General features: G+C 40.9%; 1 protein-coding gene across 3 annotated transcripts in view; it reads right to left on the bottom strand.

Annotated features, from left to right (window-relative positions):
• Positions 1 to 12,596, bottom strand: part of kcnip4a (potassium voltage-gated channel interacting protein 4a) — a 217,149-nt gene that overhangs the window by 139,008 nt on the left and 65,545 nt on the right. Inside the window, exon 1 of one of the 3 annotated variants that reach the window (XM_041778726.1) lies at positions 11,528 to 12,127. The exons of the other annotated variants lie outside the window; for them this stretch is intronic. Coding sequence (XP_041634660.1) covers positions 11,528 to 11,612 — 85 coding nt within the window. The 5' untranslated portion in view covers positions 11,613 to 12,127. Of the gene's footprint in view, positions 1 to 11,527; positions 12,128 to 12,596 lie in introns of those variants that run through there. 3 annotated transcript variants of the gene reach the window in all.

Here is a 12,596-nt window from a genome sequence, read left to right as displayed (position 1 = left end):
CAAACACGTGCATATGAGAGAAATAATCTGTTTTGGTTGTGATAAGCCTCCAAACCGGGCTTCAAGATTTTTTCCCCATTCCTATCAGTGCAGACGCATGGCCCAAACAATTAACCCCCTGCACTATTTCTGTAGAAGTCCAGGCTGGCCTCATTTGTTTGATGCAAATCTTTCAGTTTTGGATCCCCTTAAATTCAATACAAATACACTGTTGAATCAAGATAATGTAATTCTATTGGTTTGCACTTCTATTTCAGCTGAAGTCCAGTGGAGTGATGATTCGATCACATATAGTCCACAAACACTCCAAGAAGAGTGTCCTGACATTCACAGCTTCACTCACTCTTTTCAAGCATGAGTGTGACATTTTTTCGACAAGCTCATATTGACTAATAAATTATTTATCTTCATAAGTTGAGAGGATATAGAGCGGCGAAGGGATTTCCCTACAACCACGACAAGGAAGGTTTTAATGACCGCAACCCAATCGAGAATATGGGGACTTATAAAGCAGAAGCATTGATCCAGAGCTTTTTTAACCTTCACAAGCCACCAATTCCCACTCCTGAGCTCAACACTAGAAAGGCCAAAGACTATTTCGGACAAGAGTTGTGGACTGAACTGGACGCTGACATTCATTTTCCAGCAGACTGAGCACACTCTCCCTCTCCTCTTTAACTTCAGATTGTGTACTTCACAAACCCACACTGGGCAATCTAAGTGGAGCAGCACAGAGTTCAGGTACTGTACAACAAAAACGATGAGCCGATGAATCAGTGCGGCGTACGGCAGCAGAAACCAGAAACCAGGAGAAGGTTTTGGATGCTGTGAAACAAAGAAAATTAATACTGGGCCTGCCAGGAAGCTGATACGGATATCAATGTCAAATGTCTCCTGTCTGCCTGGGCTGCACTGCACCCTTTAAAAGGGTTCACGGTGAAAGGTCAGGGTGCAAGGTTAAAAGAAAGCCATTAGTAGATGACACTGATACTTGTTTCACTCCTTTTCCATTATTTAAGAGGCTTGGCACACAGGCTTTGATGTCCAGGATCAAAACAAAATCTTAATCTTGCTCCAAGTCCAGCTTTAAGACTTTTAGTATAAGTCTTTGTATTAAGAGACAAAAAAAGCATGAATTCTCATTAGTTTCTTGTCTTGTAGTTTGAATAAAAATGCCTAAAATTTAGTAAAGGAAAGGTGCACAGGAGAAACCAAGAATATATCTAATGAATACCTCCCTTGGGTTGCTGTTGATGTAACTGCAGAGCTTTGTCTGCACTTGAAAGTCTGCTGAAATCTACCGTCCTGTAATGCTTTGTCTTTTTTGGTCTCTCTGATTCAAAGACTCCAAACAGTAATTCACAAAGCAGCAGGAGATAAAAGAAATAACAGGAGCACAATCCCATGGATGCTCCAGGATAAAATCTTCGTCCTAAGTGCTGAAACACATCAAGTCATTTATGGTTGGATCACAAACATGAAGTTTCAGACTGTGTTACACACAGATGCCTGTCAGGTGAATGAAGCAGATGCCATGTCAGCTCACTGAGTGTGAAAGGAAAAATTACGCAACACAGTTAGCCATCTGTTAGTGTTGTGCCCGTCCGAACGTCACAGGAGAAATGTTCCATTACAAGTGAAAATATTCTACTTTATTAAAAACCATAAAAGTAAGAGCTTTTGGATAGGGTTAAATGAGGGGAAAGCTCTAAAGTAGCTGCAGAACAGAACTTTAAATGAATATTTAATGGTCCTTTTTGTAATTTTGTAGCACCTTAACATTACAGCGAGATCTGCAGAGGTGGCAAAGGTCCATAAACCTCAGCAGAAGAAATAAATGTCTGCTTCTGCAATGCACCTCCCACTACAAGAGCCAACGATTCTTCTTCCCAGCATCAGAATGGGAACATTACGCAGATGTGATGCCAACCCGGCCTCTCTGTGGGTATCAAATATTCAGTGTTTGGTCAGGGATTATGGGCTTTGAACGTGCTGTCCTCATGGGGCAGGTGGAACATGACCTCCTATTAGCCGTCAGGAAACCAAAGAGATGGAAACAAAGACAGGCCCTAGCGTCACCAGTCCGGCACATATACATGTGCTGAGAAGTTAGAAAGTGCACCCGTCAGTGTATAAATAAAAGAATAAAGTCAGTGCCTCCTCTTCTGAAAGCAAAAAAAGCACATGACCAGACTTTCTCCTTGCTGGCACAATTTATGCACTTTAATTATGAGATCTCTGGTTCCAGATAAGACCCTCTTTTGACTTATAATTACTGAAGGACTACAAAAAGCTGGAATTTTTTCAAAACTTCCAACATGAATAATCCTCAAACTCTTCGAAGCACCAGATGAAAGGTTTGTTTTGAAATATTTCTTGGAGCAATACTGGACGTCCCTTTGGGGCCGCACTGTCTCTTAAGACCTTGAATTACAGACAGAAAAGAACTATTTAAGGCAACTAGGTGAGGTCGTCCCATTGGGGCTGAACCTGATAACACCCAAAGCCAGGATAACAGCATGTCCACTCGACATCTGAGTGCTTTATCTTAAAGAGTGTAAAATCCTGGCAAGAAAGAGAAGAAGGCATCTCTCTGCTTGACCTGCTGCTGTCCTGACTCAGACATCTTTTCCAACAAACTGCCATTCCAACTTTAGAGTAGACTTTTGAGAATAGTATACTCAAAAACCTAGAAACAGACCTTCATGGGAGATTTGGATCATCTGGATTGTTGAGAAACAAACTAATGCCCATCAGAGAGTCCTGAAAGAGAGTAAGTTTGTCTTCTTGTCACTGCAAAGTTGTTTTCTTTACCCCGGTTACCATCAAATTTTAAAATATGATCTAAAGCAGTGGCTCTCACCTGGTGGGTCAGAACCCAAAAGTGGGTCGCAAAGCCCTTCTCAGTGGGTCATGGATGTGTGCCTGGAAAAAAAATTGTACCAAATTGTTTGACAATATTCAAAACAGGCATGTTTTGTCCTGTTTCACTGTTTTGTTACACCTTTCGTACTGTCTTAGGCCCAAGCTCTACTATTTTTTATTAAATACATCTGATTGACCAAAAAGCATCTCCAAAATTTGGGTCACAATTCTCCTTGGGGAGTTGATGGTGGGCCCTTTTTCTCAACCAGTTGAGACCCACTGGTGTAGAGCATTTCTTTGTTTTTTTCAAGCTGTGCCAACACTTATTTTAGTTTACATGTGATCAATCAAAAGTCTTCAGTAATATTTTATAGTGGAAGAGAGATCTGACATTATATGCAGAAATCAGCGTGGGTCCTGAAATCACATAAAAACTACAGTGACTCTCGTGTGTAAGGATGAATGGGGGATTTCTTTCGGCACAGTAGGAGGAGCGTGCCCAGCAGTGTCAGTCTTATTTTTTTCTTTGTTCAGCTTTTCCCCTCAAGAAGATTTAGGGTCCATCTGAATACAAACATTAATTTGTACCCATGTCAATGAAATATATAGACACCAGGTAATGTAAGATGCAATATGCTGGCCCATCACTGCTATCAGATGGTGTTTATATACACATGGAAATTGTCAGATGGAATTGCTGCTGTTACGGGATGTAATGTTATGTGTTTGTATAATCTCTTTTGAGATTTATTGGTTTTGTAACTGCAGGATTGAGTCAAGACAATTTTCTTTATCAGGACTTTATAGGACAAACATGAACTGAAAAGATAAGATATGTAAGCCTCTGCTTTGAGACGTGTGGAAGAAGCAGGAGAAACAGCAGAGTCTCTGCCTAAAGCAAAGTGTTTCCTGTCTTTTGGGTTTCAGTTGTCTTGCATGTCCTCTCTAATGACTGTTGGTTTTACCTTTTAATAATGAGGAAGATAATCAACTCATGTGAAACATGCATTAATCAGTGTAATCAAAGTGAGCAGAGACAACGGGGGTAAACATAATGCAGTCAATTTCTCCCCCACTACCCACAATGGAAGATAGAAGGGTTAGGGGAGATCGTTCACTAGTTTAATGGTCATAGATAGCTTGCTACAGATTAAAAAATGTTAAATATATTTTTATATAGAGAGAGAATAAAACACTGTAGCTCATTGTAACTCTGGTTACAAGTCTGTATGGGACGCATGAAGACAAAATCACCTGCAGAAAGCAATATCCTCAAGACCACTTTTTTGTATGGAATTTAGAAATAAAAAAATACTGATGCCAGGGGCAAATTCACAAATGATCAGAGGTCCACAGGTATCATCAATCCCATGCAAATAGTACTTAAAGCTGTAGTAAGCGATTTATTTTGAGTATCGTAGCCCACATAAACAACACAACCCGTAAGGCCCTTGTTATTAAAGCCATCAAACAGAACAACACACTTCTGCAATGCCTCCTCGCACTGCACTCATATCCGAGGAAAACCAGGAAGAGATGATGCTCCAGTCAATGAGGAGGCTAGAACTCACAGCCAGTCACGGCTCAGGTCAGAGGGAACGTTCCTACTGGCCGCTGTAGTAGGTGTGCTTCTACCTCTCAGCTTAGTGAGAAGTTGATACAATGAGACGATGGGTTTCCTTACCTGTGATTTGGCCATTGAGTTCAGTGGAAAAGTGGAGCAAAATCACTCTACAAGAGCTTTGCCACCATTAGTATTCGATTCAGCGGACATGCACAACCACGAGGAGGTATGTGAGTAGAGGGGTGGAGCTACAGAGCTGAAACACGGAGAAGAACAGGAAGGGAGGGGGAATAGATTTGATTCTACAAGGCTCTCATCGAATGTTACATACTCAAGCTTTAAGTCTCGTCTTCCTCATGGAAAAGTGTATTTGACTAACATTTTCAGTCAGTTTTATGCTGGCCACACACCAGACAATTTTTTAATCTTAAACGATTTTAAAACTGTGGGATAATACAGACTTCAGGACAATTTCCAAAGATTTTTCATCTTTAATCCTCTTAACGTACACACTAGACAACTCAGCCAGACTGTCAGATCACTGGAGACCACACACCTGCTGACCTGCCTACAACCTTGCGTGATCATGTGACTTCAGAAAAAAAAACATGGATGTCTGTCAATACAGTCTTGGTGCCTCTCCACATCAGGCTGTCCTGGTATGCGTTACAGATGCATCAACAATCATAAAATAAGGGAAAGACTCAGGACGAAATCCTGGCGGGAATTAAGGTACCGTTGTGTTTATGGTTGTGAGCGGTGAAAGTATGTATGATTCATCTGGTGGTGCAACCCGGTGTGCTCACTCTCATTGGCTGTTGTGGGTACTCCGTCAGCGGCACAGAATCATAAATATCAAACATGTTTGATATTTACCATTCCGAGTTTGGGAGGCTACAACGCGATTTGGAGCAGTAAATTAATCATGTTTGCGACGAGGCTCCAGTCGGTATACGCCCCCACGATCGTCAGGGGAGGCAAATCTTGCCCACAATCGAGTTTAAAATCCTGTAGTGTGTCGCTGGCCTTAGTCAACATAATTATCACTGCACTACCAGATCATCATGCCAATTGTTGGCCTGGATTTAAACCATTTTTAAAATGTTTGAGACCAGACATAAGAACAATTTCTAACAATTTTTCCTCTTTAATCCCTGAACCACCACACTAAACAACCCAGCCGAACCTCGCGTGATCATGTCACTTCAGAAGAAAAACAAACATGGATGTTGATACCACCGGCTTGTCCCTCCACAATAAGCTGTCTTGGCATGCGTCACAGCTGCAGCAAAAACACAAATAAGAGAAAGAAGTGTGCTGAAAGAGACAGTGAGGTATGCAAATTCAAACAAAAAGATGTAAGCACTTAACATGGACCTAACATTACAATAAATGCATAAATCCTGACGGCCCTATTTCAAACTACTTCTTAGAGAAATGATGCTCGCAACTGTGGGACTGCACCGTCCCAAAAGATCTTGAAAAACAAACAGAAAAGGACCATTAAAGGCACCAGGCTGAGGTTATCCCATGGGGGGAGAACTAGATAACAGCCCTGAAGGATCTAGGACAAGACAGGACAACACCATGTCCAAGCAGATATCTGACTATTTATGTTCAACTAGTGTAGAAAGTTGGCAAGTGAAGGGTTGTGGGCGTCTTTCAGCTCGACCTGCTGCCACTGCAGTCCTGACCCAGACAAGCTGTCTCATGAAGCTGCCAAATTTAGGGTGGATTATTGGAATATATTGTGCACAAAAAAACTAAAAACAAACCCTCATGGTACATTTGGTGGAACACAGATCATTTAAATAAACAAGGACAAAAAAAAAAAAAAACATTGAGTTGATCAGGATATAAAGTGAGAACTCTTCAAAGGAGGGAGAAGAGCTTACTGAGCCTTTACTGCAAAGCTTCACACCTGATTTATAATCATTAAAAGCTCAAAGACACTGCAATCATTCACTTTGGCCCATTATAAAGAAATCAACCAGGGGAACATCCATCTCTTTTGCGAAGAAAAACAACTGCACCAAGTAGCTGAATCAAACTGCAGATGTTCAGAGGCTCATCAAAGCCTCTTTAGCTCATCCTGAGGAAACTTTTCCCATAAAAAGTGGGTGTAGAGGTTCAGAGGGCATGCACTCTGGTTTTGAAAGATATGCTTGGATTCAGTTATGAGCATGTGAGGCTGTCCTGATGAGGCAAAAAGAATGATGCATTACAAAAACTGAGGTGCCTGACAGCTGGGGGAGGGGAGAAGTGAACTGTGAAGATGTGGGGAAAGACTGCAAAAAGTATGTGTCAGATCCGGAGAGAAAGGAAGATTTTGTGTGCAATACAATGGAATAGAGCTGAACAGATGTGCTTAAAGCCGTCTCAATACACAACTAAGGGTAGTGAAAACCTCACAAAAGACAGTGAAAATCCATGTGTAATCTTGTGGACTGGTAGCTCTGCTCTCAGACACCATGCTGGAACACGGTTAAAAGATTTTCTCTTGTGAGTGAAACAAATACATTTCCTCTTTTCCAATATGCTGAATGCTGCTGACACTGCTGTTTGGATTTATAACCTGGAAGAATGTGCATCCGTGATTCAATCTTTTTCTCATAGGAATGGAAAATTCAAGGCCCACTAGGAAGCAGAATACTAATGCTGGAGTACCGTCTTTGTTGCAGCTGTGCCGTCTGTTCCTCAACAAGTTATTTCCTGCATTCACATTAAATTATGTTCCCGTACAGACTTCATTTATAACATTCTAGATGAAGACAATTAGACCTTTAACATTCATCTTGTTCAGAGATCTTTATGAAACAAGCCTTTGTGGACCTTTCATGACATTAAACATGTAATATACAGCCCAATCTGCCCACACTTGTTTCATTAAATCACACGTATTACCCTCGACCTTACACTACGTGTTTGCACTGGCCTGAGCAACCAAGTGATCAATGAAACAACGGCTGTGAGGCAGTTCTAGGACAATGAACATCTCAATTAAAATCCCATGGTTTGCTAACTGACTCCATCCATCATCCTCTTCCTCCGGTCAAACAAATAGGGGCAAGCCAGCTTTGCTCTGGCCAAACTCGATTTATATTCATCCGCAGCATGGGCAACGTGAGATAAGTTAATACGGTGTTTATAGAGAGGTGGAGTCACTCAAGTGGAAATCATCTAATAAATAAATGATAATGGAGACTTTAGGGGGGGAATGTATTACTCTACCTTTTGGTGACAGAAGTTGTAGACAAAAACAAATTTGATATGCAGACAAAATAATTAACACAGGAAAACAAATATGGCCACTTAGGATGAATTTTATGGCTTCCAAAAGATGATAAAAGCTTCTACTACAGGGAATTTCAATAAAGACAATGAAGTTAATTAAACAAGGGCACCATCTGTCACTGTATCAACTGTAGGGATGGGAATCACAGGCTAATTTACAATTACATGTGTAATTTCCTTGAGACCTCGGTGGCAGCTCTAAAGTTTAGCATGAACCATTAAAAATCCTTCAGTCGAGACTGGGCATAGAAATTCCTGGGTAACTAAGCATATGATACAGAATACATTAAGAAGAATATCAAATTCCCCTTAAAAGGTAAGAAACAGGACTTTTGTATTCATTTTCTGCATTTTGCCAACAGTTTCATCCCTTTGACTTCCTTTCTAGACTGTCCAATATTAACATTCCATCTTTTTTGTCATTCGCTCTGTGCAACTTTTTGTTTGGTCAATTAACTCCCATTCATACAGGAGTGGAAAGTAACTAATTACATTAACGAAAATTAATGTAACTCTTTGTGTACTTTTAAAAATCCATACCTTTACTTCTACTAAAGTATCTTTGCATGGAAGTACTGTATTCCATCACATTTCTAGAGAAAAGGGCTTAAAAAGTGGTGAAAAGAGGTTGAAGAGTGGCAGAAATGGGTTTTAAATGGAACCCTGCATGATCAGACATGTTCATTTTATTGGAGAGAAATTTGTATTTCTCATATGTCTAGTAAAATAAAAAGAGTCACTAGATATCCTAGACATCTGCATTTTGACTACATTTGAGCTCATAAACTCAGCAGGAGGCCGCCATGTTTTGGACTGCCCTGGCAGTGTGACGTCACAGTGCCGTATGCAATAACCATTTTTCAAATGGTTTTGCTGCTTGCAGCTGTTGCTGCCATAACAGCTTTCATACCAGGTATAAGATGGCTGTGTGTTGGCGTTGTCTTTATGCTGTCAAAGCTCTGTCATTCCTCCTAAGTTTTACCTCAAAAAAAACTCTGTACAAGTGAGCGGATTCAGTGTATAGTGGAAGTGTGTCGGGAGCTTTTGAAAATAAAAGCATTATGTACATATGAAGGGAGTTTCTCCAAAGAAATGCTAAAGAGGGTTTTTACTTTGAAAAGCGCAAACTAGAAGTGTTTTCGTACTGCATTTATCTTTACCTGCTACACTTTGCACCGTGTGGAAACAGAAAGCTTCATAAATAGTGGAAGTTTGGGGAAGAACTTTATTAAACAGATGTATTTTAGCTCGTGGCCTTCATCTGGTTCATCAGAAAACAGATATCAATCATTTTCTACTGGTGTGGACGTAAATATTTGCAACAAATATGTAGCATGTATGGCTCCATATTTATCATTTTCCCGTCTAGTTTTGACAGATAACCAGTGCAAGGAAAAAATAGAGCAGACCTTAAATGTTTCTCCATGCAGATGCAGCCCTAACACTGGCTGCCAGTCTGAAACAGCAGTTACTGCATAGGAACGTGAGGAGCGCTGCGGCACTGTGACATCACACTACCAGTGTGGACCAAAACATGGCAGCCTCCTGGTGAGTTTATAAACTCAAATTACTCAAAACGCAGATATCTCGGGAGTTTTTTAGTTCAATATATGTACATATGAGAGATACATATATCTATCCAAAGTGGAACTTGTCTGATCATGCAGGGTTCCTTTCAAGAGGCAAAAATTGAGAGAAAGTGAAAAAATTGGGAAGAAATAGTGGTATAAAGGGATTATAAAGTAGCAGCATGGGCTTAAATAGTGGTGAGAGGTTGAAGAGTGGCAAAATGGGTTTAAAGGGACAAACATGAAGAGTGGTGAAAAGGGCTTCGAAATTGGTGAACAGGTTAAAGGATGGTAGAAATGGGTTGAAAGAGGCAAAAATTGGGCAAAGCTGCAAAAATTAGTCCAAACAGTGGTGAAAAAAGGGGTTAAAAAGTAGTGGCATGAGGTTGAAAGTGGTGAATAGAAGTTCAAGAGCGGCAGATATAGGTTTATAGAGGCAAAACTTGGAGAACGGTGGAAAAAAAAATGTTAAAAAGGACAAAAACTTGTCCAAACAGTGGTGAAAATGGGGTCAAAAAGTGATGACATTGGGTGAAAAAGTGGTGAAAAAAGGTCCTGTGGTTCATGAAGATAGAAACGAAGCTAATATTTTCAGATGAACTGGTCAATAAAAATTCCCTGTACTCAGCACCAGCAAAGTGGCTGGACTTGTCCTCAGGGAAATATGTCCTGTCATGTATTTAACACAATCAATAATTAGCAAGTGCTGATTTTAAAATCAAAGGCCATGAGACCTGTAGCCTAGTAGACACGTTAACGAATGACTGTTTTTAATTTCTTCTAATAATGGAAAGCATTGAGAAGGCTAAAGGCAATTACTATTGAACGTAAGCTTATGATGTTGCGACCAAGAGGGAAATGCAGTTTAACCCAAATAACCTGCTGGTAGCTATGGAAACCAAGAGCAAAATCCTATAGTAGATGGATTTCTCCAAGAGTGGGATCCCCCATGAGGTTATATTTGTCTGTATGATTGGAAAGCTGAAGCTGTCTACACCTTTTATAGGGCAGCCTAGTGATGGAGGGGCTCTTCTCCCATCCTCCCCACTTGTTCCCTTTGTGTCTAAGGTCAAGGAGATAGAAGAAAGTAGGCCGTTGCTTTGTGGAAATGTACTCTAACATAAAGCTTTTCCTTGAGAAAAAATAAATTCGGTCTCACCTCTTCTGAGGCATGTTGGAATTCATTATCATGTTCCTATGGCACCTCTCTTGGGCTTAGCAGGATCTCACTCACACAGCGTGATAATCAACAACTTACTCAACAGCGGGACTCAGTTAAAGCAAGATGAGACAGGAACAAGGCGGAGGTGTTAAAATATGCTACTAGCGTTGCCACATCTGTATAGAAAAAACTGCACACAGCCTAAATGACACATGTAAATAGTCATTCACATCACTTTGATGCATCCAGAAATATGTGTCAGTGATACTCCTGCTAACCTTTATCCTGTAATAAACCTTACATGAAGTAATCTTCTGGTAATCCACTCTAATCCAAGATTTAATCTTGTTAATACCATCAATTCACTATCTGTCTTATTAGGAAAGCTCTGGCTGTGTTTGTGTGCTTGCAGGGGATCTGTTACGCTTTGCAGTATGATACAGGTGCAGAAATTGTGATGTATAATGTTGTTGTGTGCAGGGATGACTGCAGACGGATTCAGCATCAACAGACTGTGACACATTAATTTTACCACTTTCTTTCTGGCACATCAACACAAGTGAAACTTATGATCTCATAAAACTCTCATTAACTAATGTTTAAAAGAAAATTAGGCAGTATTTAACAACATCTGGTGGCTACGGTTCTGAAAATTAAGATGTAAGACAAAGCTGACAGAAGTTCTAAAAATAAGTCAAATTTTCCTTTAATGGCTAAAGACTCCACAATCATAATTAATAACACTTTAATAGTCTCCCCTTTGTCTTTTCTCCTTCTCCTTGCATCCATTTACACTAACACATTGTCGCATGTTCACACAAATTAAGATGAAGAGTAGGTGATAAATTTACGCTCACTCTGGAAACCCTCACAGGGAGCCTGGAGTCATTTATGTATACACAATCTACAACGATGACGACATACGAGTGCCCTAAAAGAGCCCCAAGTGATCAGTGTTAACTTTGAAATGAGCAGGTGGAGAGTGGTGAAGTTTGATGGAACTGACAAGAGGACAAAGGGAGAAACTGTGCAGATTTAGGAGAAATTCGCTTCCAAGTCCACTAGGTTTCTTACCAGTGTTGAGCGTCCCTGTGATGAGTCTGAACAGGTACTGAGCGAACTTGAAGATCTCCCGCTTGCACCTTTTCCTGCAGCTCATCTTTGCTCCTGGCAGAGAGGGGGGGGGCTGGACTTGGAAAAGGTCAGCACGACAGGAGGACTTTGGGTCCAGGGTATTTTAAAGTAATGAAAAATCCAAGGATGACTTTTATTTTGATAGAGTCCCAAGGCGAATCACGTGTCCTCTTCTTTCCTCCACTTTTTCGGTTGTGTCAGCGTGGCCCTTGTGCGTGTTTGGAGTGATGATCATAAGCCCGTCTCGCACTCGGGATGTTGTGAGCTTTTTTTGTCAGATCATTAATATTTTCTTACCGGTGGTTTCACTCCTCCTCTCTTGGGAAGGTGTCTCTCCTTCTCTTTTTTTCCTCCTCAATCACTTCCCCCTCCTCTTCAGACTTTTCCTCTGTGAGTCCACACTCCCACTCTTCCTCAGTGTTACTAGAAACTACTCCACGATGCAGCGCTGATCCAGTGAGCCTCCCGTCTCTCTCTCCTCTCAGACACATAAACAAACACGCACTCCCACACTTGATCTCGTAGTGCGCCTGCCGCTTCGCTCTACTCAGCACCATCTGTGGATGTTTTACACTCACTGACGGTTGCCATGGAGGCGTGGCCTGATTGGCTCAAGAGGAGGAGGAGAAGAAAAAAAAAAGGAGCGATAGAAAGCACATAAGGAGGAGCAGGAGGAGGAAGAGAGAAATAAAGGAGAATTAAGGGGAAAGTGTCCACTGGTGAATCAGCAGTGACAGTACATTATGGGCCTGCCGCATCATGTTTAATTGAAGGATAAAAGCATAAGTGACAGTAATGGATGGCGATAATGGACACAAATGAGGAAAAAGATAGAAAGATTGACCAAAAACAGCAAGCTTTTAAACATAAATAGACAGGAAAAACTGCCAGGTTGGTGTGATTTCCTGCAGCAAAATGTCAAGGTCAGTATTAATAGTGACTGACAGACTACGCCACACGTCCGTGATGACATTAAGAGCAGCCAAGTGCATCATCTTCTCCTCTAATT

The sequence above is a fragment of the Cheilinus undulatus genome, linkage group 22 (assembly GCF_018320785.1).
Source record: "Cheilinus undulatus linkage group 22, ASM1832078v1, whole genome shotgun sequence".
Taxonomy (NCBI): domain Eukaryota; kingdom Metazoa; phylum Chordata; class Actinopteri; order Labriformes; family Labridae; genus Cheilinus; species Cheilinus undulatus.
This window is presented reverse-complemented; position numbering and strand designations above follow the sequence as displayed.